Source organism: Gigantopelta aegis, chromosome 8 (genome assembly GCF_016097555.1).
Source record: "Gigantopelta aegis isolate Gae_Host chromosome 8, Gae_host_genome, whole genome shotgun sequence".
Lineage (NCBI taxonomy): Eukaryota > Metazoa > Mollusca > Gastropoda > Neomphalida > Peltospiridae > Gigantopelta > Gigantopelta aegis.
In genome coordinates this window covers 76491386-76517564 of record NC_054706.1, presented here as the reverse complement: position 1 = coordinate 76517564, position 26179 = coordinate 76491386, and the positions used below count along the sequence as shown (strand labels likewise).

Below are 26179 nucleotides of genomic sequence, written 5' to 3'. Positions count from 1 at the left end.
ATTACTTCAATTAAAGTGGAGTATTAAATATGTATATAGGCCTACTCCTAACTAAATAATCAAATGAAGAAGAGTTTAAATAATAATAAAGAAATTACATATATGCTATTGAAAGTATGATGGAATAGTTTTATGCGATAGTTATTATATGTAGACATACAATACATGGACAAACAATGCTATACGATGTTAAACTCTTTGGCTTGATAAATAATTTCAAGTTATTTAATGTTTAAAAAGAGACAGAGTATACAGACTGAATTAAAACATTGCCTATCTGACTGAAGAAATTAATATGTGTTTTTAACAGCAGTTCAGCACAGGACAGACCACCACTTTTAATATACAGTACCTAAATTGAAAACTAAACCTGCAGTTCTGCCATTACAGCTAGAGATGTTCTCAAAGAGTTGTTTCCCTTCTTAATTCTAGTTCTGGTAAACATTTTCATGAAGACCAGATAATATTTGCACAATCTCCTAAATCCCTTTTTGATTGAAATAAGATCCCCTACCAACCCCCCCCCCCCCCCCCCCCCAAACAAGACACACAAAAACAAAATAAATGAAACAAAAAACCAGCAACATGCCAGCTTATAATATAATTGTACAGTTTATTACAACAAACAAATTGTGTCCGAGACATATGAACATTACAATCACACTTGAAATTGCCGATTCTATAAAGCAAATCCTGGATGTACAAATCAACAAGTGGTCAAGTTAAGTAGTTCTTACCCCACTGTAACAAAAACATTAATATTAACAGAAGATGTTGACGATACTACCAAATATCAAATTAACCCAATAAGAAAAGCTGAAACAAGTTGCTGTCACAAGATGTATCAACAGGAACATCAAATACCATGATAATCTGATGGTATAGATTGTCCAAAATGTGTCCAGATTAATAAATTTCGCTAATTTACTTAATCATCTACGAATAGTTGTCTCCCTTAATCACATTGACAACATGGAACCAAAAATAGAAACACAGAGCAATTTTAAATTTAAATTCACACAATTAAAAGTCTCTGTCTCTCCCTGTTCCCCCCTCTCATTCTTTTTGTTAAGGGCAGAGTTATCATTCTTAATTAATTCTGGATCACAGTGTCATCTTAAAGCAGTTTCGGCTCCAGAAGTGAAGACCATTCATGCATCTGGAAAAACCCACAAGAATATTTGAACCTTAAAAAACCCAAATACAAATAGTTCAAGAAACACGGAATGTGCCGTTTATAAATAATTTATCTGTCTGAAGAATCTCAACAAAATAAAGTTAGAACGCAAATAACCAGGACTATCAGGGAGTCCCTTTAATCCTATAGGCTGTTACATGCCAGATGAAAGAAATTTGTTTAGTTTAACGACTCCACTGGAGCACATTGATTAATTTATCATCCGCTATTGGATGTCACACATTTGGTAATTCTGACACGAAGTCATGAGAGGAAACCCACTACATTTTTCCTAACGCAGCAAGGGATCTTTTATATGCACTTTCCTAAAGGACAGCACATACCATGGCTTTTAATATACCAGTTATGGTGCACTGGCTGGAATGAGAACTAGCCCAATGGGTCCACTGATGAGGATCGATCCTAGACCGACCGTGCACCAGGTGAATGCTTACACAACTACAAAGAACAGTTTCAAATAATTGCTGAAAAATACCAACTGTCAATTTTCGAGATTTTACCATCTCATATTTCTCAGAAGTAGTTTTTATTATCTAGATTAATTTCTAATTAAATTGAGTGCATTACCACTTGATTTTCTGAACCATCGTCAATGCTGTCGTCCTCTTCAGTAGTTATATCAAATTTACCAGGAATTTTCGGAATGTCTGCAAAGTAAACATTTTGTAAAAATTATTTATAATATTGCAATAAGTACAAAGAATTTAACGAAAAATTGTATTTCAGTTAACAGACTTCAAATATATTGTTTTAGGAATGTGATACCCATTCCAAATTAAAAGTTGATCTGAAAATCTCTCAATTTGAAAATAATGACCAAAAAAAAAAAAAAAAAAAAAAAAAAAAAAAAAAAAAAAAAAAAAAAAAAAAAAAAAAAAAAAAAAAAAAAAAAAAAAAAAAAAAAAAAAAAAAAAAATCTCTCAATTTGAAAATAATTTTTAAACTATTCAAATCAATTCCTATCTACTTCATCAAAAGTATTTTTTGGTAAAAAAACCCACCCAATAATCCCATAAAAAAGTTAAAAAATCACGCTTGTAAAACTGATACATGTAAATATAGTAATATGTTTTTACAAGGTTTACTCTGCTATGGGATATCAACTAGGCTTGGTGTTTTGTGTGTGATTACTTTCTAACTAGATCTCACCGACGACACAAACATTTTATGAAAAACATGCAAGGATTGAAATGCCCATCACATTACTTTTAATAACATTACTGCCCCCCCCCCCCCCCCCCCCCCCCCCCCCCCCCCCTCGAAAAAAAAAAGAAACCCAAATGAGTCTTACTTGATTTGTTGAGTATTTTCAGTGAGATCATGGTTGTATCTGGATCATAATGCAGCACTTCAGCTTCCTGGGGAAAACAACATCAACTTACAAACAGGAAATGAAAGAGTGGGTAACACTTATACACATCAAAGACACCATTTGGTATTAGTTTGTATAAAATATATTAGTCTGATCAGGCAAGTATGCTGGGGGTGGGTAGTGGGTTTAAAGGATGAATCCCCCTGCTCCAACTAATTTTATTTAAAACCCCCCAAATTCCATGGTTAGCATGATTCAACCCCCTAAACAAATGTTGGTCACTATAGTCACCCCCAACCGCTGCATAGATTCCTGCACATCTACCTGGTGAGTAGGTTATACATCTTATAATTAAAACCTCTGTCTGCTTACAACATTAACACATGAATGGATTCCTCAGATATATTAAGTTACCCCATACAGCATCGTTTTGCAGTGCAAAAATCTTCTTTTTCTTCTTTTTTTTTAAATCTCTTCAGTTAACCACTTACATCATTAACCAAAATATAATGCATGGATGCACGGACTGTAATTTTGGTAAAACATTAACACATTCTGACCTTGTAATCAGATATCCCTGGTTCATATGTTTCGGAAAGTTCCAACACCTATTACAAAATTAAATCAAAAATTATTTCTACAAAATATATATATTGTACTCAATGTGCTCTAGTGGTGTCGATAAACAAAACAAACTATATATTGTACAGAATATAAAAATTTCAGTATTGGTTAAAAACATTTTTTTTTTAAACCAAACCCCAAAAAACAAAACAACAATACCCAACAACTTAAAAACACCCAACTCAAAATTGTTTAGTAAGCAGTAGGGTATGAAATTAAAATAAATTAACATGAGAAACTATTTTAACCAATGTCTACACTATTGAATACTATTGTCTGTGCAAGGTATCACTTTTCCATAAACACAAACAGTGCATCATTTACATGGTGCCATACGTCAGCCACGCTTTGTAAATGTACATTGTGCAGGGCTACTTCTGGCAATCGCCTAATTCACCAATTGCCAATTTTAGAAAAAAATGGCAAATTTAATTTTAATTTATTATTTTGCCATTTTGCTTGAAAATAACTGTTTTTTTGCAATTTTTAAATTTATCAGATAATTTGGTGAATTTTTCTGCTTGCCCAGAGTGAGCCCTGTTTGTGAGTCATCTGTAATGATGACTTCATTGTAAATCCACACAAATAATGACACCGTGGGCACTGTGATTCTATAAAACGTTTAGTCTAGACTCATGACTAATTAATATCTTGAGATTTGAAAGTCATGGCAATGCCATACAAACTGGATGCATGTGACGCTCACTCTGCCCATAGAGAAATTAATAAATTACTAATTTTAATACAAACTTTTGTATATATTATAGCCACTTTTTAAAAAATGTTCAAGATAATACTCAAAATATCTGAAAATTGGTCGAGCCAAAATTCTTTACAGTGTAAGTACTACTAGACTGTAAAGTTTTATAAGCACAGGCATTGGTGGAGCTAAACAAATCGGCAATGATTAAGGTTTCTGTGAACTGTTTTTGTTTTATGAGAATGGACAAAACAAGCTGTTTTCAAATAATCACCTTGAAAGCTATTTTGTCTCCGGTTCTCGGTGGGCCATACAAGGCTGGGAATCCGGTGTAGTCCCTAACAATGGGAACGGTCTCCATATCACCGTCATCTTCTCCATCAAATCCATTTGTGTCTTTACTCATAGGTTCAGTGCTTTCTTCATAAACACCTTCATGTGGTTCTTCAGAAGAGTTCTAAAAAAGAAGAATACTTAATAATATAACATACAGCACAACAGAGGAAAAAAACCAGAGGGGGATTTCGGGGTCAACATGTGTTGCCCAAACTAAGAAGTGCTCCCCAACCCTTCAAAAACAAAAAATCCATTGTTTAACAGCTGAATGTAAAATTTAGATTTCTATATTTGAGCAGTGCCAGTGTATATTGGGAATATTGCCACACATACATACTTATAATGTCCATGAATGTACATGTACTTTGGAATACAATATGTGTCTTTTGTTTAAGACATACCCATGATACCCCATCTCGAACAATATTACTGCATCTGCAGAAGAACATAATTATCTCCCTTGTTTGCATTTAATGACCATGATATAACGAATGCTATTAACTCTCAGTTTCTCACTGAATCATAATTTACGCATGCACAAATTTACAGTTTAACTGCCATCTCTATTACTGACCTAAAGTTCTACATATAGTACATAGAGATTCCTCGACCAACCTTCAAAATCACTGACACGTTTGTGGCTACTGTGTTCAGCTGTTCTTGTTTGCTTATCTCGCGGAACTGATCCGACTGTCTTTTTGGCATTTTCCTGGTGAAAACTTTCACACCATTCGCCAATTCTGACCTAACAGGAGCTGATTCCACATGATTCAGAGTTGATTCTACAAGATTCGGACTCCTTGATTTGCTGTTGGATATTACAGAATTGCTGTATGAAAACTCCACCCTGCTGTATGTTTTTGACGCACATGAAACATTGTTATTATCTCCATTGTGATCGGCTGTGCTTGAAAAGTCATGTAAATCATTTGGGTCTGACAGATGTTCAGGTTTTCCCCATGTTCTCACAACGCTATCCTCATCATTAGACTCAGCTGAGTCGTTGAACGTGATTCGTTTGTTATGTGGTCGTTTCGACCACGGTAAGTTCAGTTTGACAGTCTTATTGACCGGCCAGTCACTGTTCTCTTTGGCTGTGACTTCTGGTTTATCACTGGCTAGAGTCGCTGAAGTGTCTTGTTGGGCTGCAGAAGTTTTTCTCTTTCTCTTACGAACTCTGGTTCTTTTCTTTTTCACCTGAGAATCGTCAGGAACTACTGGGACTGGGACAGTGCTAGCTTTAACAGAAGACGGTGGACTTAACATATCACCAGTAGAATTACTAGAATGGTTGTTAATCACACTTTCTGATGGATTACTAGTAGTACCTGGTAACACACCTGGATTCCTTCTAAAAACAAAGCTGCTCTCTGGATCCTGACAAATGGAATCCATCACTTCCATAACATCTTTTTTTCTCTTCTTGTGCTTTTTCTTTTTCTCGGACAAAATGTCATCATCATTTTCAATGCTGCATCTCACATTTGATGCTGCTGTAACACACACTGAAGAATTAATATCATTGTCTTTCAGTTCAGTGATGTCGTTTTCTTTCTTGCTCTTATGCTTTCTTTTCCTCTTCTTTTGTTGTGAAGCATCTGTCGTGTTTGTCGTACTGTCGTTGAGATGACCAGTATCCACATGGTTTAGAATTTCACTGTCAATATCATCTTTTCTGTCAATGATTATTTTATGCTTCTTTTTCCTTTGTTTGATAAATTCTCTGGTATCATTTTCAGTACAGGCATCTTTGTCACTATAGAAAGAGAAAAAAAAAGGAGATTAAAATAGACCATTATTCTATCAAAAGATAAAACTCAGATGACCAAAACAAAATACAAAAACATGGTGACAAAGTTTTAAACTTAGTTTTGTGTTGTGTTACAAGTGATAATTATTCTGGTACGATTCATAAAACATATAATTTTAATAAATAACCAGAACATACTTTTTCAACAAAGATCTTGTAGTTTTAAATCCATGACATCATTTCCTATAAAACAACTTCCATTCCCAGCCCACCCCACCAAAATAGAATTTTCATTATATATTTTTTTCTGACACTTAATATTTTTATTAATTTTCCTGAATTAAAATTGTCACAGATTTGCAAAGTCAGACACACGTCGTTCTCAGTATCATATTTCCACATCAATTTCATTGTATGACACGTGGGATTTGTCAGAGAAAAGTTAAAGTTTGTTTTGTTTAAAGACACCACTAGAACACATTGATTTGTTAATCATCAGCAACTGGATGTCAAATTTTTTTAATTATGACATAATTAGTCTAGAGAAGAAACCTGCTACATTTTTTCAATAGTACTGACAGGATAGCTCATGCACCATGGCCTTTGATATACCAATGGGCCCACTGACTGTGATCGACCCTAGATCAACCATGCATCAGACTATGCTTCGCCCTCTCAAAGGGAAAACCTGACATGTTCTCCGGATGGTGATTCCATTATATGACAGCCCCTACTTGAACAAAAATGGCATCATAAGGTACATAGTATATCATATAATTGCGACATTGTGTATTTTAATCAGATTTCATAGTACAACAAATATCGTCCAACAGAATCGCAGAGATTAGTGCATCATGGGTTTAGTTTAAAATAAATCTGACTTGCCTGTGTACCATATAATTAACGGATGCGGGCTAAAACGGCACCATGCCAAAACGGCACCAGGCGAAAACAGAACAGTTTTGGCTAAAACAGCACCACACGTTGGCGAAAACGGAACCTCACATTGGCTAAAACGGCACCGAAACATATGGTCAAAACGGAACCATGCATTGGCTAAAATGGCACCACGAATGATTAATAAATATTAGTTTCCACGAATGGTTAATAAATATTAGTTTATAGCTTAGTTTATAGTAGTAGTAGTAGTAGTAGTATTGTTGTTTATATTACTGTTATTAATATTACTGTATTAATAATAAAATGTTTTAAATAATGCGTGTTCTGTTTTCACAAATATTATTATTGTTCCCTATATTTGTGGTCATTCTGCAAAGAACCATTATTATTATTATTATTATTAGCCTATTAGTTATATTACTATTATTTACTTACTCTGTTAATTGTTACCAACACAAACAATAGGAATTTAATCTGTCTGATCTTGGCCGGCTGTATTACATCACATAAGATGCAATGCGCTTTGTACGCAGGTGGCATTCTATTCAAATTCTCCACAGTACCCTAGGAAATACTTTGTTCTGTAATTAAGTAAACAATAACGGAGGATGCTCACTTGTACAAAGAAATTAACTGATGTTGGCTTTCTTTTCATTCGTACTCAAGTATGAGTTGCGTTTAAATACGGTATGTCTTGTGTCAGTCAGGGCACATTCATTTCATGAAGTATGATCCAACATGCTGCATCTTTGCATTTTATGCAAAAAAACATGTAAACCTAAACAACAATGTTTAGAATGTCCAGAATGTTGTTTATGGCAGCATCGTACATGCCAAACGAACATTACTCAAGAAGAATACAGGAAAGCTGTACGTAACGACAAGGAAATCGACTGGAAGTGTACGCCATGCCTGAACCGGTTAGAAAATGACGTTCTTGAAGAATTTGAGGTAAACACTTTTTAAAAATAACATTAACAGCACAATCCAGAGTTATTTCTATAGCATTTTTTTATTTAATAAAATTAACTTATTTAGATTACACAGCTTAAATTACAATATCAATATTTATTTAGATTGTATTTTTGTAAGTTAGTAAGGTCCTTCGACTACACAAATTTATTATCAAACAATTGCTTAATAGTAAATAATAGAGGTGTATCACGAATATAAGGCGACGAATGCAACTATTTATTCATGAATACAATAATGGTTGTAGCCTACATGTTGTTTTTCTTCTTAATACCCAACAATGGCTCGGATGTGGAATTACTGTCCCAAATAAAATAGTGATATATGGATCACACGATCAATTAAGGTAACGTATTGTATGTATTTCACCACAAAAATTTTAAAATTACGTGTATACATATTCACAGATGAAATACAGGTCACGTTTTTTATGAAGTGAATGTTTTTTTTATTTGATAGGTACGTAAGAGTGCTATTAATATTGTAAAGAGTAAGAGCATGTAGAAATTTTTTCATTGCTTTCAGGCCATTGTTGATACATCTGGTGCCGAATTTTCCGATAGATGTCTATCTCATAACAGCTATGGAAACCGATGTGTTGGAAAACAGACAAGACGAGTCTTCCAAGGCTGTACAGGAACTTGAATCTATAGGTGTACACCCGACTTTTGACGTCGACCTACAGTCATCAGTAAACACAGAGTTTGACGCCGTAAACATGACTGTCCCCGACATTTCGACTATTAACGTCACATTGGCAGCCTCTGTTGCTGATCAACACAGGTATTAATTTTCTACCACATTTTGATTGCGGTGTGTTATTTCTAAATATTCTTACTGTGAGTGGTTTTACTTGTTATTTTAAGTTTCAATGTTTCTTGAATCTTGCACTACGACAATTCATGCAATTTTCATGAATGTTCTTTAGATCACAGTACTTACACTATAGGCCTACCACAAACATGTCCTTACTACTTTCAGATCAATTGCAGACATCGATGCCGTGAACATGACTGTCCCTGACATTTCGGCTATAAATGTATCATCAGCGTCATCTATTGATGAAAACAACGAACAAAACGAGGTTCAAGAAAGGTATAGCTATATTCACATACTAGAAAAAGTTGATAAACTTGCAAATGAGATGCTTATTATAAACGTACTAGTAAACAAATATGTTTTAATACTTGCAGATCGATTGCAGACGGTACCTTACGTGATATTTCGGATGCAGAACCGGAAGAATACTACATAGTAGACACTGGATCACAGAAAGGAAAAAAGAAATTAATTGACCACAATGGATATAGCTTTGTCATACATGTAAGGCAATTTGTTTCTAAATATACTGAATAACCGTGTCTTTTATGTAAATAATTATATGATTATAAACATCAGTGAAAATGTCATTATGTTGCTTACAATTTTTTGTTGGTCGCCGTATGACTATATTATTTTTAACATTTTATTTATATGTTTTCAGAAAATTTGTGGCATAAAAATTTACTTGCGTTGTAGCGTAAGAAATAAGACATCCACTTGCCCTGCATCCGTTATTCAAACAGCCAACCACAACATGAAAATGCTGCCGATGGTTTTTGTGTTGATGTCCCGACGGAGGACAATTGACTACGTAAAGGTGCTTCGTCAACTGCTACAACTTCTGCCGGAGGAGCCTGTCATGACACACTGTGTTATGGACTTTGAAATGGCAATGTGGAAGGCGGTTGCCAAAGTTTTTCCCGATGTCACTGTATCGTTCATATCCATACTTTATGCATTCAAATTTATCCAATTAATACTTCAGATATCGTAGTTATTGTTTTAATATTATTATTTCAGGTTGGCATCATAGAATTAATAACAAGGTGGGAGACCAGCCACAAGGGATTTACAAATGAATCCCTGAACTGTACAAGGAGGCCCGATTGCTGCCTATCCAGACCAGGATGGTCCAGGAAGGTAACCTTCGAACGTATATACGAGAGACGGCAACCATCCGACAGGAAAACATTTTCCAAGTTTGTGGGGAATATCAGGATGGAGAACTTTCCCTCAGTCAGTTGCTGGGAAGGTGTGCTGCCATTCATGGGCCGGTAACAAATTGAACTCTCCGTAGAGAACAGTGTTTAATCATCTAACCTCAGGGCACAATATATCATGCGAACGATCGTTTTGTTCGCGTGTCGGTTATGCAAAATTTAATTCACGCAGCATACTGATAGGCACTACTCACTTGCGAGATGAGGCTAGATGCTGGCGCATTAATGGCGTTCTTTTAAGAGGAATGGTGGTCTTTATTTGGCATTAGTGTATTCTTTTAATAAAATGTTTTCTTTTGTATTTTGTCTGACGTCAGTATCTAATTAAATGAAAGTTTGAGGCAACCAACTAGCAGATCAACAAATTCAATACATGCATCTTTGTCATTATTTTTATGTGATTATCAATTTTTATGCATTTTTGTGCGTCTTTGTGAATCTTTATGCGTCTTTGTCAATTTTTATGTTATTTTGTTCAATTTTAAATGTCTGTTAATTTGTATGTGTCTTTGTGTATCTTTGTAGTGTTTAGTAGGAACATTTAATTATTATTGTCACGTGTAATTTTGTATTAAAAATGATTGATATATATATATACATTATATAAATGGTGTTTTGTTGCTTACTTAGAAATTGTGTTGATTGATAGAAAGTCTTTTTGTGTTCGGTCATTTGGGGACTCTGTTATACAGGTAGTTTAAAAAACCCACATTAGTTAAGTATTTATTTATAAGATATACAACCCACATGTATAAATTTAAATTAAACAATTGATATATAATCTTACAAAAACAATAATAAACAGTTACAATGCCGTGCAGACAAGCAGAAGAAAAGTTACTATCAACAAAGCAGTTTAAATTATCTACAAGTAGGGGCCTATTTAATTTGTTTTGTTATTAAATTTATTTTGAGTCACTGTTCACATGTTGTTTCATCTTCTTGGTTAATTAATTTACAACGTTTTGCTGATAATGTGACCTGGAAATCTAAACTTCATGAATACGTATCTCACTCCAATTTAGTGGTTGGTGGAGAGCTATACCTAAACATTTTGTAAGCCCCACGATAACTGATGATGTTTTATGTGTGCTGTTAAGTTTGGTGCCGTTTTAGCCATCAAAAAGTGGTGTCGTTTTGGTACGGTGACGTTTTAGCCTGATACCTAATTAACAGACAGTTAACACTAGTTACATTCCATTACAGAGCCAGTTAGTGTTGAGTGGAATACAGCTATATTAACAGATTAAAACTGATCGGGCTATATCTTCTTACATTAAAACATCAACAGCATCATTGTCATGCAACAACTCTGTGCTCTCCCATTTTGGGAGGATGCATCCAGACAAATACAGTTTGACATCACAAGATCCGAGGTCGAATTTACATCGAATCTGGTTCTCGATGTCTGCAACACATGGCAACTGATTTGTTCTCACAAACAGCCACGAAGGCTCAAGTTTATCATGTTTAAAAAACAGTTTAATTCTTGCACATTTCTCCATGGGTGCAGCCATTCCAATTCTTCTTTCTTTGTATTTCCACATTTTGCTAGACACTCTCAGACTCTGTTCTCCAAAGTTACGCTCGCCTGACATTAACGCAGTTTTATAATGCAATATATATTAGCTGTATTTGCGCTTTTTACTAATGAAATATATTTCACTGATATTTGTAGCTGTCGTATGTGAAGGTAAATCATGAAAATATGAACGGTATTAAATACACCTGTACGTATGCTCCAGTCTGGTGGGGGTAAATTTCTTAGAGCGGAAGAAGAAATATGGCGCTATCCACATGTCACTCGTTTGTGAAATCCATCATGATGATCATTATAACAATTTGGAACTGACAACTTCTTGAAAAGCAGTACACACTGCAGCACATATAATAGGTAAAATGTAGGAAACGAAATGTGTGCGTCACAATTTCTTGTATTGCTTAATTTTTTTTAATAATGTGCTATTTGGGGATTGGTGTCATTTTACCATAAATTTTAGGCGAAAACTAGCACGAGTTTGAGACCTAGACTAGGTACCGCAGACCAAATTTAAAAAAAATAATTTCTTTTTCTTTATGGTCATAGTTTCATTAAATCTGTTGCTCTTATTGAAAAAAAATCACTATATTATCCAAATGAAGCAAAATAAAGTCGTAGTACTAGTAGCCTTGTAATTTGTATCCTCGTTTAATCGAAAACCGTACGACTAAGAGGAAATGGCTGGTGTGCATGCTCAGTCATGTCAGGCTATCAATTAAACGACATTAATGTTTACCTTGTTCAATTTAGAAATAAAATGTATGAAAAGGTAAGTACATACTCGCATGTTATCTCAGTTCCATCAAAAATTACACCAGGTGGTAAGAAAACATCATTTTAAAAGCAGCATCGAAAACCGTACCATGACGTTATCAACGTAATGGCAACAACATAAAATCGGCTTTTTCCCGCGAAAACAGTAACATGACAGTCACGTGACCTAAAAGTGGCTATCCAGAAATGATCCATCATTACTCATTTGGCAGTGCTAGCAGACGTATTTGGTTATGTGGATTCCGTCGTGCACCTGTTGCTGTTTAGGGATGCATTTGCATTGCATTCATTAAGATTCCAGGGTGCAAATTAACTGTAATAATACATTTCAATGTGCATAAAAGTTATTCTTACTTTTTTCCCCGCATTTTTAAGGAAATTTGTTTTAAATGTACTTCCTTAACAAGAAGTTCTTGTATCAACGATCGAACATGTGGAGACATTACAAAATACCCGGAAGTAAAATAATACGGTTTTCGATTTCGTACGGTTTTCGACAATTGGCGATACTTCTGTGACCAAACGTGGCCGACATGACGATTTTAATTGTCATTTACGTCCACTTTTGTAAACCAAAAAATAACAGAGAAAATTCTGTTGTAAGCTTATAGATGTTACAAGCAGTTATCAATATTGCATCTCTGAAAATTTCAAGTGAAAATATAAAGGGTTACTATTATTTTTGATAACATATGTATTCTTGGGGTAGGTTCGAAACCGCTCCAAAATGACAAAAATACACAGAAATCTTGGAATACGTAATTTAATGACATAATAATTTATGCAAATGTTACATCACAATAACATTTTCAGTTCACATTTATTCACGCTTATGTACATCCAGACCAATAATAAAAAGGAAAACATAAAGGTTTAGATCGCAGATGGAAAGTGGATACAAGTTACATAAAAAAATAAGCTTCTTATTTCAAAATATTTAAAATATATATATATACCACTCAAAAGAATTTAAGGGTCAAAAATTTATAACCAAATAAGTTTCAGAGTGTATTAGATGATGATGTAAACTACACCAAATTTTTTATTTATTGTTCCATATTTACAAAAACCCACAAATAAACGTCACTGTAAACAAGAAAGTCACATGACATGCTGTCAAAGTTGAAGGTTGTCAAACATGGATTTTACACATTAGAACATTTGTTTAATAGTGTGTGAATCCACCCCTGGCGCGAATACACTCGACACATCGTTGCCTCGTGCTGTTGCTCTGAAGAACTCTTGGGGAATGGCCTGCCACTCTGCCATAAGAAGTTGACCCAGATCATGAAGGTTGGCCGGAGGGGCATGGTTATCCCGAACTCTCCTGCCTAATTCGTCCCAGGCGTGCTCTATTGGGGCCAAGTCAGGCGAATATGCTGGCCAATCCATCCTGGTGATACCTTGTTGTCTGAGAAAGTCCGTTACCACCCTGGCGCGGTGGGGTCTGGCATTGTCATCCTGCAGAACTGCCCAGCCACCAATCTGCTGAAGGCCTGGGAGAACCAACGGCCGGATAATCTCATTCAGATAGCGGATTCCATTCAGATTGCCATCCACCACATAGAGGGGGGTCCTGTGGTGGATAGAGATGCCGCCCCACACCATGACGCTGCCACCACCGAACCGGTGACGTTGTCTAACGTTAACGTCAGCGAAGCGCTCCCCAGGACGTTTGTAGACACGAACCCGACCGTCGTTGAACTGGAGACTAAACCTGGACTCATCAGTGAACATCACTCGACCCCACTGAACACGTTGCCACCGCAGATGAAGCGTGCAACAGTGATGTCTGGCCGTTCTGTGACGTGGTAGGAGTGGTGGTCGAACAGCCTGGCGACGGCAGCGTAGATTATTGGCTCTCAGACGATTGCGTATGGTTTGATCAGACACTCGAGTTCCAGTCGCAGTCCGCAGATTGTCACGTAATCGGCGTGCAGTGGTTGTGCGTTGACGTAGAGCCATATTGGTGATGTAGCGGTCCTCTCTATTTGTAGTGCTTCGGGGTCTTCCCGAACGTGGACGATTTCGAACAGAATTCGTTGCTTGGTACCGTTGCCACAGTCGGCCAACGACACTTTGACTGACACCAAGTCTCAGAGCAACATTTCTTTGCGTATTGCCATCCTGAAGCCAAGCAATAGCCCTTCCTCGATCTTCGATAGTCAGTTGAAGTCGTACCATTGTCGAATTTGGAGTGTGCACCGTACACGAACGCAAGCTCCAATTATACGGAAATTCAGCATTGGGAACATGGAATACACGTGCAAAGCGTGCAAATGAAGCGCTTTGTGAAAAAGCAAGTTATGGGCACTTAGCAGACCTTTCGCTTTCGCCCTAATTTACGTGCAAATGTAAGCATGTTTTCGCCATTAGAACTAGTCGACAGTGTCAATGACAGTGGATTTTAATTCATTTATGGGTTGCTTAGACCCACTTTCGTCAAAATGGAACAATACCATGCGTGACATTATGGTCTAGCTAATATAATTGACATTCAGAAAATAATGTCGAAAATATCGTCTGACCCTTAAATTCTTTTGAGTAGTATATATATGTATGTATGTATGTATGTAGTATGTATATATATTTATATATTTATATATTTATATTTACTTAGACTCATAATAATATTGAACACTTGAAGCTTTCAATAAAAGATGCAATAAAACTTATATGTACCAGTCTTTTAACTCAAACCAGTAAAAACTTATAACACGACGAATGCCAGTGATAGGCCAATATGTTTAATCAATTTCTTACATAAATATTTACATACTTTACACCTTCAATATCATTATTAGAAACAAAGCAATGTAAGTAGACATATTTCACCTTTGAAAGGAATGTCCAAACACTCATACAATATCAGAAAGGTAAATTTCTATCCAGATAAAATATCCCCAAAACATATTTTAGTAGCTGAAACACTTATGGCATGAGACAGCAGTCACACATGTGCTAAATAATTTACTAAATGCAGCTATGATTATTTTGGTTCAATAAAGTGCTTTATAAAAACAAATACAAACAATGAATTATTATAAATATAACTATATACCACTTTGAATTATAATTAAAAAATTATGGCTAGATCTACCAAATTTAGCATCCATGAAAGAGTATTAGTCTAAATTTGTCTATGAATTATTGTCACACACTTCATTTCTGTTCCAGGTTCTGTCACAGTTGGAAACAAATAACATAACAGCATCAAGCTTGAAGTATAATTGAATCTACTGAAAGTTGTCTCATAACCACGTGTACTCTCCCACTCCGTTTCCATTTCAGGTTTCTCCATAGACACACAGAGACTACAGATTTCCTGGAATAAAGAAAAATACCCATTATGACCATGGCTGTTTATCTTTTTGTTTCAAATATTGTAATTAGTTTGACAATATTTGTAAATAGAAATATTCATTACATCAGATGAAACACACCTTCAAATGTTTTTTCTGTATGTAGTTATTTTCACCTGTTCAAAAGGCTACCAATAGTGCCACCTCACATATGCCAATTTTAATCAGAAACTTAATGTTCAGCAGAGTTCTTCATTAAAAAAGAAATATGATTACTAGCATTAATAGAATTAAATCGTGAGACATTATATTTTTTCTTATTTATAAATAGACTGAGACTTCAATTGAGGATTTTATTGGAATGTGTACAACTATTTTGCACATAAATGTGATTAGATTTTGATTAGTGACAGTGCTATCAATTTAAGAATTGATTAACAACTACTATTTAATGTTTTAGCATTGTGTAGCTATATATCTGAAACTTGCAGAGTGGATCGTGGTGCTATACAAATGTTCCCCTGTATTAAATATGCTAATCTCGTCTACTTTACAGTTTATTATCTTTTACAAATAATTAATTCTTTACCATTTTTAACAGTAAAATTCATCGATGAAGTGATGGAAAAGTATAATTATACTTAGAATTTAATGTTACTTGGTTACCAAAAAATTGAAGTTTATGTCACAATGTGAGAAGTTATGGTACCTGAAACATTTTCTTTAAAAAATGTATTTACAAATATAACGGACTTAAAAAGTACAAATTCTCTGTATTATGCTTAATAATTTATTTCCATTGCATTAATACTATTCTTTTGTATAAAATTGGTCCAGTCATATGCTAAACTCATTCAAATGATTTACATGAAAATAGATTTACATGTCTATATTTGAATAGTTGTGCATTATCAAAATGTTTTTTAAAATCAACTTCAGCTATCAGAAACTGCTGAGTCATCATGATAAGCAAAACAATATTTTAAGTTATTTTGAATTCAATGTGCATTGTCTTCTAAAAATAACGCTTTAGTATGATATATATTCTACCCAAAAAGTTAATAATGGGTGGATAAATAATGACAAAGCATCAAATACGTTTAATTTTATCAAAATGTGTCCCTGCTGTGAAATTCTGTATTTTCGCTTTTGCGGGTCAGTGGATCAGAGTTACCTCTCTTGTAATATTTTCGATGTCAAATTAAACAAAGTTGTTAGGGTTTTAAATTTACAACAAAAAAAAATATTTATGCTGTTTTATTATATTACTATAGATATTTATCAATATCTCAGTGAAATCGCCCTTTTTGGGACAAAATAAAAAGTATTCAAAGTTTCACTTGCCTCAAAAAAAGTATTTTTGTAGTCATTCAAGTTCGGAAACAGGATATACATCAATCGGAAGATGTGTACTTGTCATAACAACCAAAGAAACGTGCAAAATCGTCATCAAAATAAGCGTATTCTGGCCTTGAACATCACCCCAGTTGTGAACCAAACTCGTAGCATTTCGGAATATGGGCGCAGCTGCGCCCCTAGCGGGTTTGATAGGTTATAAAAGCACTCTGTCAGAGATAAGCCCATACTGGGTAGCAAAAATTCCTGCTCTGATTACAGCAATAAGCCTGTGCTTGACGTTAAGTATTATTATAATAATAATGATCATTTGTGAGTTCATCAAAAAATATTTCACATATTGAATATTCCGGGTACCAGACGTTTTGCCCCCCAGTCAGTTCACCCCCAGTTTGACCTGTTCGCCCCATGTACCAGTTTGCCCCCAAGACGATTCACCCCCAACTGTTTGCCTGTTCGCCCCCAAATATTTGTCAGTTCGCCCCCAACTTTTAGTCAGTTCGCCCCCAATTATTTGTTACTTTTAAACAATTAGTGTACTGTTTCTTTAGAGGGATGTTAAAGCGTGTTTATTTTAGGTTTATGCCAGCAGGAAATTGTTATGAACTAAAAAAGAATAAACTGCCTTCCAAAAGCAAAACGTAATTACTTGATTTGTATTATCATCCCATGGTAGTGATTTCTAACTATTCAACACAGGGTGGAAGTGAGAAAAAAGAAAGAAAAACACTTTTTGTCACACGAAAAAATTCAATACTGGTACTCCATTTCACATAGTCACATCAGCGCATGCGCGACATAAAGTAACAGTCCCACGCTCACGTTACAGCGTAATAAACTAGTTGATTAATATTTTATGAAGGCGTGTTTTGTAGTAACCCTTTTATTGTTTTGAATCTATCATGTCAAAACAATGATACACGAACGGATTTAGACAGAAACATTAATTGCCGCTAAAACAACACATGTCATCTGTTGATAGAAAACATGGCTCAGGCCGAAACGAAGTACTTGGGAGTAATTTCTTTGACATAATTTTCATGTTGAATCCAACCATCTTTACACTTCCCTGGCATTGTAACAAAATATGTTTTATTACCGTCACTTTGAAAACTTTCGCTAGTACTGATTAAATGTTTTAACAGTAAACTCTTGATATTGTTCTACCGGAAATGTCTCACCGACTTGAACAAGTCACATGCTTTCTGATTGGTCTTTTGTTCTAACAGTGTTTAGTGTAACACAGAACAAACACGTATATCAGAACAGAAGTTTATTACACTCGGGCATAAGAGGTACATACATATTCCATGACTTTCCAGGATTTCCATGACCCGAACTGACTGGGGGCGAACTGGTACGTTTGTGGGGGCAAACTGGTTTTGCACTTGGGGGCAAACTGACATCCTATTGAGGGGCGAAACATCATGGATTCGAATATTCCGATCATATTGACCACTGATGATAATAGTAATATATCATAATCCTGAAGTAAACAATAGTCGTGCACCTAAGAAAAAACAGTAAAGTAAACAGGTGTAACTGAAAAGAAATAAAACAAATATTATTTACTTAAATAGTTTGTCCTTTGCTGGATATAACACACTATTTGTTATTAATATTTACTGCCAAACTCATTTGCTATAGCAAGTTTTTAAATAGAACCCACTTTTGGCGTACTATGTAAAATGTTGCGCACTCCATTCTATTACATGTTCGGTAATTTCCATCTCTGGACCCTTGTATATGGTATTGGAGAAAACTGAAGTTTCACTGATGGAAAAACAAATGATGTAAATCACTAATCAAAATGTTTTTCATTTGAGACATATTTTGTTAAAGGGACATTCCTGAGTTTGCTTCAATATTTAAGATGTTATCGACAAACAGAGACTTTTTAACGATTGTAATTACATATCAAATATATGTTTCTGCATAAAATATTAGCGGCTGTATATTAAACGTGTTTCTGATCGTTCTAATATTAGCGGCTGTATATTAAACGTGTTTCTGATCGTTCTAATATTAGCGGCTGTATATTAAACGTGTTTCTGATCGTTCTAATATTAGCGGCTGTATATTAAACGTGTTTCTGATCGTTCTAATATTAGCGGCTGTATATTAAACGTGTTTCTGATCGTTCTAATATTAGCGGCTGTATATTAAACGTGTTTCTGATCGTTCTAATATTAGCGGCTGTATATTAAACGTGTTTCTGATCGTTCTAATATTAGCGGCTGTATATTAAACGTGTTTCTGATCGTTCTAATATTAGCGGCTGTATATTAAACGTGTTTCTGATCGTTCTAATATTAGCGGCTGTATATTAAACGTGTTTCTGATCGTTCTAATATTAGCGGCTGTATATTAAACGTGTTTCTGATCGTTCTAATATTAGCGGCTGTATATTAAACGTGTTTCTGATCGTTCTAATATTAGCGGCTGTATATTAAACGTGTTTCTGATCGTTCTAATATTAGCGGCTGTATATTAAACGTGTTTCTGATCGTTCTAATATTAGCGGCTGTATATTAAACGTGTTTCTGATCGTTCTAATATTAGCGGCTGTATATTAAACGTGTTTCTGATCGTTCTAATATTAGCGGCTGTATATTAAACGTGTTTCTGATCGTTCTAATATTAGCGGCTGTATATTAAACGTGTTTCTGATCGTTCTAATATTAGCGGCTGTATATTAAACGTGTTTCTGATCGTTCTAATATTAGCGGCTGTATATTAAACGTGTTTCTGATCGTTCTAATATTAGCGGCTGTATATTAAACGTGTTTCTGATCGTTCTAATATTAGCGGCTGTATATTAAACGTGTTTCTGATCGTTCTAATATTAGCGGCTGTATATTAAACGTGTTTCTGATCGTTCTAATATTAGCGGCTGTATATTAAACGTGTTTCTGATCGTTCTAATATTAGCGGCTGTATATTAAACGTGTTTCTGATCGTTCTAATATTAGCGGCTGTATATTAAACTGTCGTTTCTGATCGTTCTAATATTAGCGGCTGTATATTAAACGTGTTTCTGATCGTTCTAATATTAGCGGCTGTATATTAAACGTGTTTCTGATCGTTCTAATATTAGCGGCTGTATATTAAACGTGTTTCTGATCGTTCTAATATTAGCGGCTGTATATTAAACGTGTTTCTGATCATTCTAATATTTGTACTACTAGCAGGGTTCTCACTGGACTGTCTCCATTGGGGATCATTTGAGCTTTCTTGTGAAATTTGGGGAGTGTCATAATAGGATTTTAAGTTAAAACTAAAAAACTAAGAGTCCTGTCCAAGTTCCATGCTTCAAAAGACACTTTTTGAGGGTCAGTGAGATCCCTGTACTATGTTAAATTTCATTTTATTTCTTAAATTTTATTATTTTTTTCGTACATACGAAATTATTTAAAGACAAAATCCAGTTTGGGCTTCTTACTAATATTAAGATGACCAGAAACACATTGAATATACAGACTCCCGATATTTTAAACAAGAAAATATATTTAATATGTAAGTTTAATCGTATAAATATTTTATTAGTCGGAAACATCTTACAATGCAGCAAACTCAGGAATGTCCCTTTAACGGACCAGGAAGTGTTGTTTTATCATTTGTTGATAAATATGACATCACTGATTCGTGCATGCTCACGAGCTTTAGAAAAAATGTGATGTGCACGACTATTGATTACTCTACTATACATGCACACTGCAGAAAGAAACCAAACAACCCCTTTTCAACAATGTTCTGGTTAAATACGTACGTACTGACAGGTTTCTTCCTGTAGTGTGTATATTAGTGATCAATATGTGAAATATATGAATGTTATCAGCTAACTGGAAAATTGTCGTTATAATGATATTTAACATCAAAGAAATGGTTTATTTAACGACACACTCAACACATTTTATTTATGGTTATATGACGTTGGATATTTAACATCAAATGCAAGGTTATTGTTATGTTAGAGTGGGAATCTTTGCCTAGCCAGTGGTATTTAAAAAAAATAGTTATATGGATAAAATATAAATATAGTTTCATTTAAAAACCTGACTTGATGTCTATATTTTGACATCATTTCCCTTAATAGCAGATACCTTTTGTTTTTTTGGTGTTGTATGGAAAGGTCTTTACCAGTCCCCTCCATTTGCCATGAATGCACAGTATTCATAACCGGTTGGAATTTTATTGATTTGTATTATTTTTTAGATATGAACTCATCAATGAAGGTCGCAGATATTATAGAAGCATACAACACTGTGAGTTTAATTATAATTAATTAATTTTATTTACAAAATAACATAACAAATAAAAACAGTTGATTGAAATCTACTCGAAGTAAAAATTAAATATTTGCCAGTCAGGGCCAGCTCTAGCACTCGCCAAATTCGCCAATTGTGAATTTCAAAAACAATTGGCAAATTTTATTTTCATTTGACAAAATAATTTGATAAAATAATGGATATTTTGTCAGAAAGTAACTGGGTTTGTGCAGGTTTTGAAGCTATATAAATAATTTGATAAAATAATGGATATTTTGTCACAAAGTAACTGGGTTTGTGCAGTTTTTGAAGCTATATAAATAATTTCATAAAATAATGGATATTTTGTCACAAAGTAACTGGGTTTGTGCAGTTTTTGAAGCTATATAAATAATTTCATAAAATAATGGATATTTTGTCACAAAGTAACTGGGTTTGTGCAGTTTTTGAAGCTATATAAATAATTTGGTGAAATGGTTTGCTGCCCCAGAGCTAGCCCTGGTAAGTTGATAAATAAAATAGATATATGTTTGTGATATGATTAATTTGTGAGAATTAATCAATTTGAATAACTAACACAGAATTGTTGAGAATACGATCAGTAGTTTTCTTCTTTATTTTATATAAAAAAAAATATTTATACTTTTTCAGGGCACAAGAAAAGAATATGACATATTTTTAAGCAAGTTGGCATACTCGCAGATAGAGGTAACTTTGAAGAATAGTTTCGATAATATTACAATATATTAAAAAATTACTCCTTTCGGATTCAGTGTTTAGTACTTTAGGTAAACATATTTTGGAAGTCTTCTTTCTGCTTTATCAGTACTACCATAGAACGACCCACTTGCTAATTGCTGATCATGCTCACTGGACTACAATGCTAATAACAGTCTAACAATATGTGAAATTTATTTTAGGATTGATTTGTTTTTTTCTTTCAAGGGTGAACAGAAAAATGTTGTGCACACTATGATGTTATAAAACGTCAAATTACTTATTATAATTTTTTTTATCATTTACAACCCGTAGTCTATGAAAAAGTACATATAAAATATCCCTTGCTACTAATAGAAAAATATAGGGGTGTTGTTAAACGAAACAAACGTTTTTCATCGTTTACAGTATCTTGAGATATATGTATTCTGTACCAAATTTAGTGTAGGTTTTTATTTTTGTATCACAGTGGGTGATCTCAAAGTTTGTGTTATATATTTACGTTTTCTTATTTCCAGTCATCGAAGCTTGTGTTGTACCTGAGAGAGCTGAGAGAATGCATTTCTCTCCTTGACAAGGATCATGAAATCCTGGTCGGGTTACTCCTGGTAAGGTTATATACTTTAACGTGTTTTGTTGTATTGTTCTATAACTAGCTGGTACAAATGAATGTAAGTATTGCATTTTTGCTGACAAGCTCGCCCTGTCCATTGCCAAATTAGCCAACTGCTGATTATTACACAAAGTGGCTATACCATTTAGTGAGCCCTGTTTGTACATTGTAGAAGTTGTTAAATGTTTTCTTGTGTTCTTCCATTTTTGTATACTTTTGCAGGCCAAGGTTTTATCTACAAATATGTGAATTTACATTGGCAAACTACATTTATCATGTTTTGAGGGGTCCAGAAGATAGATGAGTTCTGTAAAAAGAGTTTTTGTTCCAGGATAAAGACTGATGAGTTCTGTTACACTAATAGGAGTGTTTGTTTTCAGAAAGTGGACTGGCCGGACCGCGAGACAAAGGTTGTTAAGGAGTACCAGTTATTCTTCCTCAACCTGATGTCAGCGCACACCTCGTACCTCCAGGCCGGGCTCAAGATGATTGTCAAACACTTCTGGGCTAAGTGCGACAGTGAGTGCTTTAACAACCGCTCATGATTAGTGTAAGACGGACCTCCAGAGATTGTCCCACTGAGCGACAAGAAACCAACTGATTATTTTAATAAAATACTTGCAACTTTTAGTGTTTAACTATTCAAATTGTGTAGGTAGAAACAATTTCAGGGCTAGCTGTGGGTGAGCAAAACATTTCGCCAAATTGTTTATTAAACTTCAAAAAATTGCAGAAATCATCAGTTTTTTTCTTTAAAAATGTCAATTATTACATAAAATCAGTTTGCTAAATTAAAATAAAATTAGCCAACTGCTTTAAAAATTCACAATTGGTGAATTTGGCGAGTGTCAGAGCTAGTTGAGATATTTAATGTTTTTGCACGTTTGATTGATGCGCTGTCGGTTTGGGATAAATTGCCATCGTTGGACTATTTCTTGTTCCAACCAATGCACCATGTCTGGTGTAACAAAATATAGCAGGTTTCCTCTCATAAGACTATTTCAAAATTACAATTTTCTATATTTTCACATCCAATAGTCAATTTGTTCTAGTGGTGTCGTTAAACAAAACAAACTGTAACTTTAATGTGCTTCCATCTAATTAGGTGGCGGTGTTTTTGTTTATAACTTGATTTTGTGGAGAATAAAATTCCATAGCTTTTGTGGGAACCTCCTGGGAACCAGAACGATCATTCACAAGTTATTTGATGCCTGAGAACCTACGTACATAGCCAGAGTGTCTTCTCCTGGCTATTTTGATCAAGTGTTTTAATAAAGATATGTTGGACGCCAAATAGTTGTACATTTAAAATGTTCTGAGGTGTAATAAGGAACAGATTTGAGTACAGTAGGTGATATTTAAATTTAAAAAAAGAAGAATTATTGCTTGTTCTATTTGTAATAAATATTGGTCATTAATATACTGAACAAAGTGATAATTATTTTTACTTTCAAAATATTATTTCCAAAGTACTGTATTTGTTTTGTTTTGTTTTCTTTAGAAAAGCACAAACCAGATAAAGAGTCTCGGATGAAAGACAGTCTGCGTTTTGGCAACGTTCACAAAATCCTCAGTGCCGTCGTTAAGATAGTACCCATGTGAGTATAATCCTCAGTGCTGTTGTTAAGATAGTACCCATGTGAATATAATCCTCAGTGCTGTTGTTAAGATAGTACCCATGTGAGTATAATCCTCAGTGCCGTCGTCAAGATAGTACCCATGTGAGTATATTCCTCAGTGCCATCGTTAAGATAGTACCCATGTGAGTATAATCCTTGGTGCTGTCGTTAAGGTAGTACCCATTTGAGTATAATCCTCAGTGCCGTCGTTAAGATATATCGAAATATTATGATTAGAACAGAGTAAAATTCAGAATTTTTCCAATTAAACGCGGAAACTGGCGAAACGTTACAAAATGTACCGATAAATGTTCACTTAGCCTGTTTTTATCAAACGTCTCCCCTTTATTCTGGGAAGAGACAAGTCACTTCTCCTACTTTTTCAATTCCAGTGCTTCTAGATTATGGTAGCCCCACTTCCATGGCTAGTGATATTCAGTGTTGGGCTAGAAAATAATTACAACAACTAGTCTGACGGCTTGTGGGAAAAAAGATCCTTGTCAAATGTCAAATGCTGCATTTACATATTTTCCACCCCAATATAAGGATTTTTAAGCTCAATCTCCCTCAATCACATATGTGATTCTTACTATTAGTAAAGTTATATTTATTTAAAGTAGGGCTAGTTAATTTTTAATCATGGCTAGTACATTTTTAAAATCACTGATCCCATGGACAGTGGATTTTTATAAAATTCTACAAGCCCTGATTATTCTAGATTAGGGCCTGGTAATTTCAGAATGTTTTTTTACATATAACATATTTTTTTAACCTTTATTGATGTATACAGTGTATAGTTATCAGCTTTGTTTCTGCTTATATTTTAAATGGGATATTGCATCCCTGGTGTTTCTTTTCTTTTTTTATTGGTATATTATTGTTTTCCCACAGGACCCCCACTCTACTGATTCCTCTGCTTGTAAAGAATTTCCCGTTCATTATGCTGCACACATACTGTCAGGAGTGTTACGTGAGAAACCTGCTCGAGATCACCAAGTACATACCACAGGAGAGGAAGTCGATTCTCGATATCATCGTCGACAGAATGATCAACATTGACGTAAGAGCAGTACCCGTTAGCTTTTCATGTTATTAGAATATTTTCAATGAAATTATTGTATGTGTATTTAATTGCCTTTTATTCTATGTTTTAGCGTAACAAACTATTTCAAGGTTAAGCAACAAGGCTACGAACAATTCCATGGTTGACTGTTAATATTAATTTTAAAAATATATTTTAAGAAGTATGATTAATGTCAGGAGTTTACTTGACAAATTGTATGTTGGTCTTGAAAAAAGTCGTAATTCATTTGAATTACTGAATGAATATTGCTTATATATATACACAAACTAGTCGCCTCAATGGATTTTTGTTAACAGAAAATACTTCATTGACATCAAATCTAAACCACCATAATGATTTATTATTATTTCAAAAAACATCTTTATGTAATTGCACACCACCACAAATGTTGATTTTGATACATATACCAATTGACAACCATAAAAAAAAATGAGGATGATAAAATCAAGTAGTATAGAAATTGTATTTACTTTTTTGTAAAAGTTCATGATTAAATTATCTCCCTTTGTGTCGTTTCTTCGTGTTTAAAGGAAACATGTCACGTAACCTATATTTGACACAAACCATGTACAATTAATTATAAATTGAATCACCTAAAAAAAAAAAAAAAAAAAAAAATTAATTACTTAAAATATCTCCATAAAAACCCCCCAGATACGAGCTCTTAGCGGAAATTGCCGATCTTTAATGAGCAGGGCAATCATGAGGTCTGTGACGTCAGAGACGCGTCGCTTGATCTGAAGCCTTACACTTAAAAGCATTATTCCGTACCACTCATAAAGAATCTAAGACTTGCACAGCTTACCAAAACAATGAGTGTTCGTTCGCAAAACGTTTTGCCGTATCAATTTGAGCTGTTAGTAAATGAAGAAAGACACACATTTACTTACAACAGTGATACTGAAGAAAAAATGGATAGCGAGTCGGAGGGTGGAGAAACCGATGGTGCCAGACCAGACCGGTCGCCCAATTTACAGCCCGGAGCCCGAAAGTAACCCGGAGACAAAACCAAAACTCGGATGCTAATGCCGAGGTGTATACTGTTCATATTTAGCATAAAGATACACCTCGA

At 34.5% G+C, this 26179-nt stretch overlaps 2 protein-coding genes across 2 annotated transcripts in view; one reads left to right on the top strand and one right to left on the bottom strand.

The window, feature by feature from the left end:
- Positions 1-599: 599 nt before the first annotated feature.
- LOC121380102 (coilin-like) lies at positions 600-11351 on the bottom strand. Its single transcript, XM_041508858.1, has 7 exons — positions 11110-11351; positions 4786-5926; positions 4109-4291; positions 3071-3118; positions 2490-2556; positions 1766-1845; positions 600-1159 (listed from the first exon to the last, which is right to left on the bottom strand). The coding sequence occupies exons 1-7, from the start codon at positions 11349-11351 to the stop codon at positions 1118-1120; spliced, it is 1803 nt and encodes a 600-aa protein (XP_041364792.1). The 3' UTR covers positions 600-1117.
- A 258-nt stretch (positions 11352-11609) lies between these two features.
- The window catches only part of LOC121378911 (RNA polymerase I-specific transcription initiation factor RRN3-like), a 29168-nt gene continuing 14598 nt past the window's right edge, over positions 11610-26179 (top strand). Inside the window, exons 1-7 of the mRNA XM_041507295.1 lie at positions 11610-11728; positions 21022-21071; positions 21726-21782; positions 22310-22399; positions 22785-22923; positions 23906-24002; positions 24915-25083. Coding sequence (XP_041363229.1) covers positions 21024-21071; positions 21726-21782; positions 22310-22399; positions 22785-22923; positions 23906-24002; positions 24915-25083 — 600 coding nt within the window. The 5' untranslated portion in view covers positions 11610-11728; positions 21022-21023. The remainder of the gene's footprint in view (positions 11729-21021; positions 21072-21725; positions 21783-22309; positions 22400-22784; positions 22924-23905; positions 24003-24914; positions 25084-26179) is intronic.

Coding starts and splice junctions, on each gene's coding strand:
- LOC121380102 (XM_041508858.1), bottom strand. CDS start 11,351: ATGGCTGCACCCATGGAGAAATGTGCAAGAATTAAACTGTTTTTTAAA. Junction 3,119..4,108: donor GAGACAAAATAGCTTTCAAG/GTGATTATTTGA, acceptor ATTTTGTAATAG/GTGTTGGAACTTTCCGAAAC. Junction 2,557..3,070: donor CAGGGATATCTGATTACAAG/GTCAGAATGTGT, acceptor TGTTTTCCCCAG/GAAGCTGAAGTGCTGCATTA.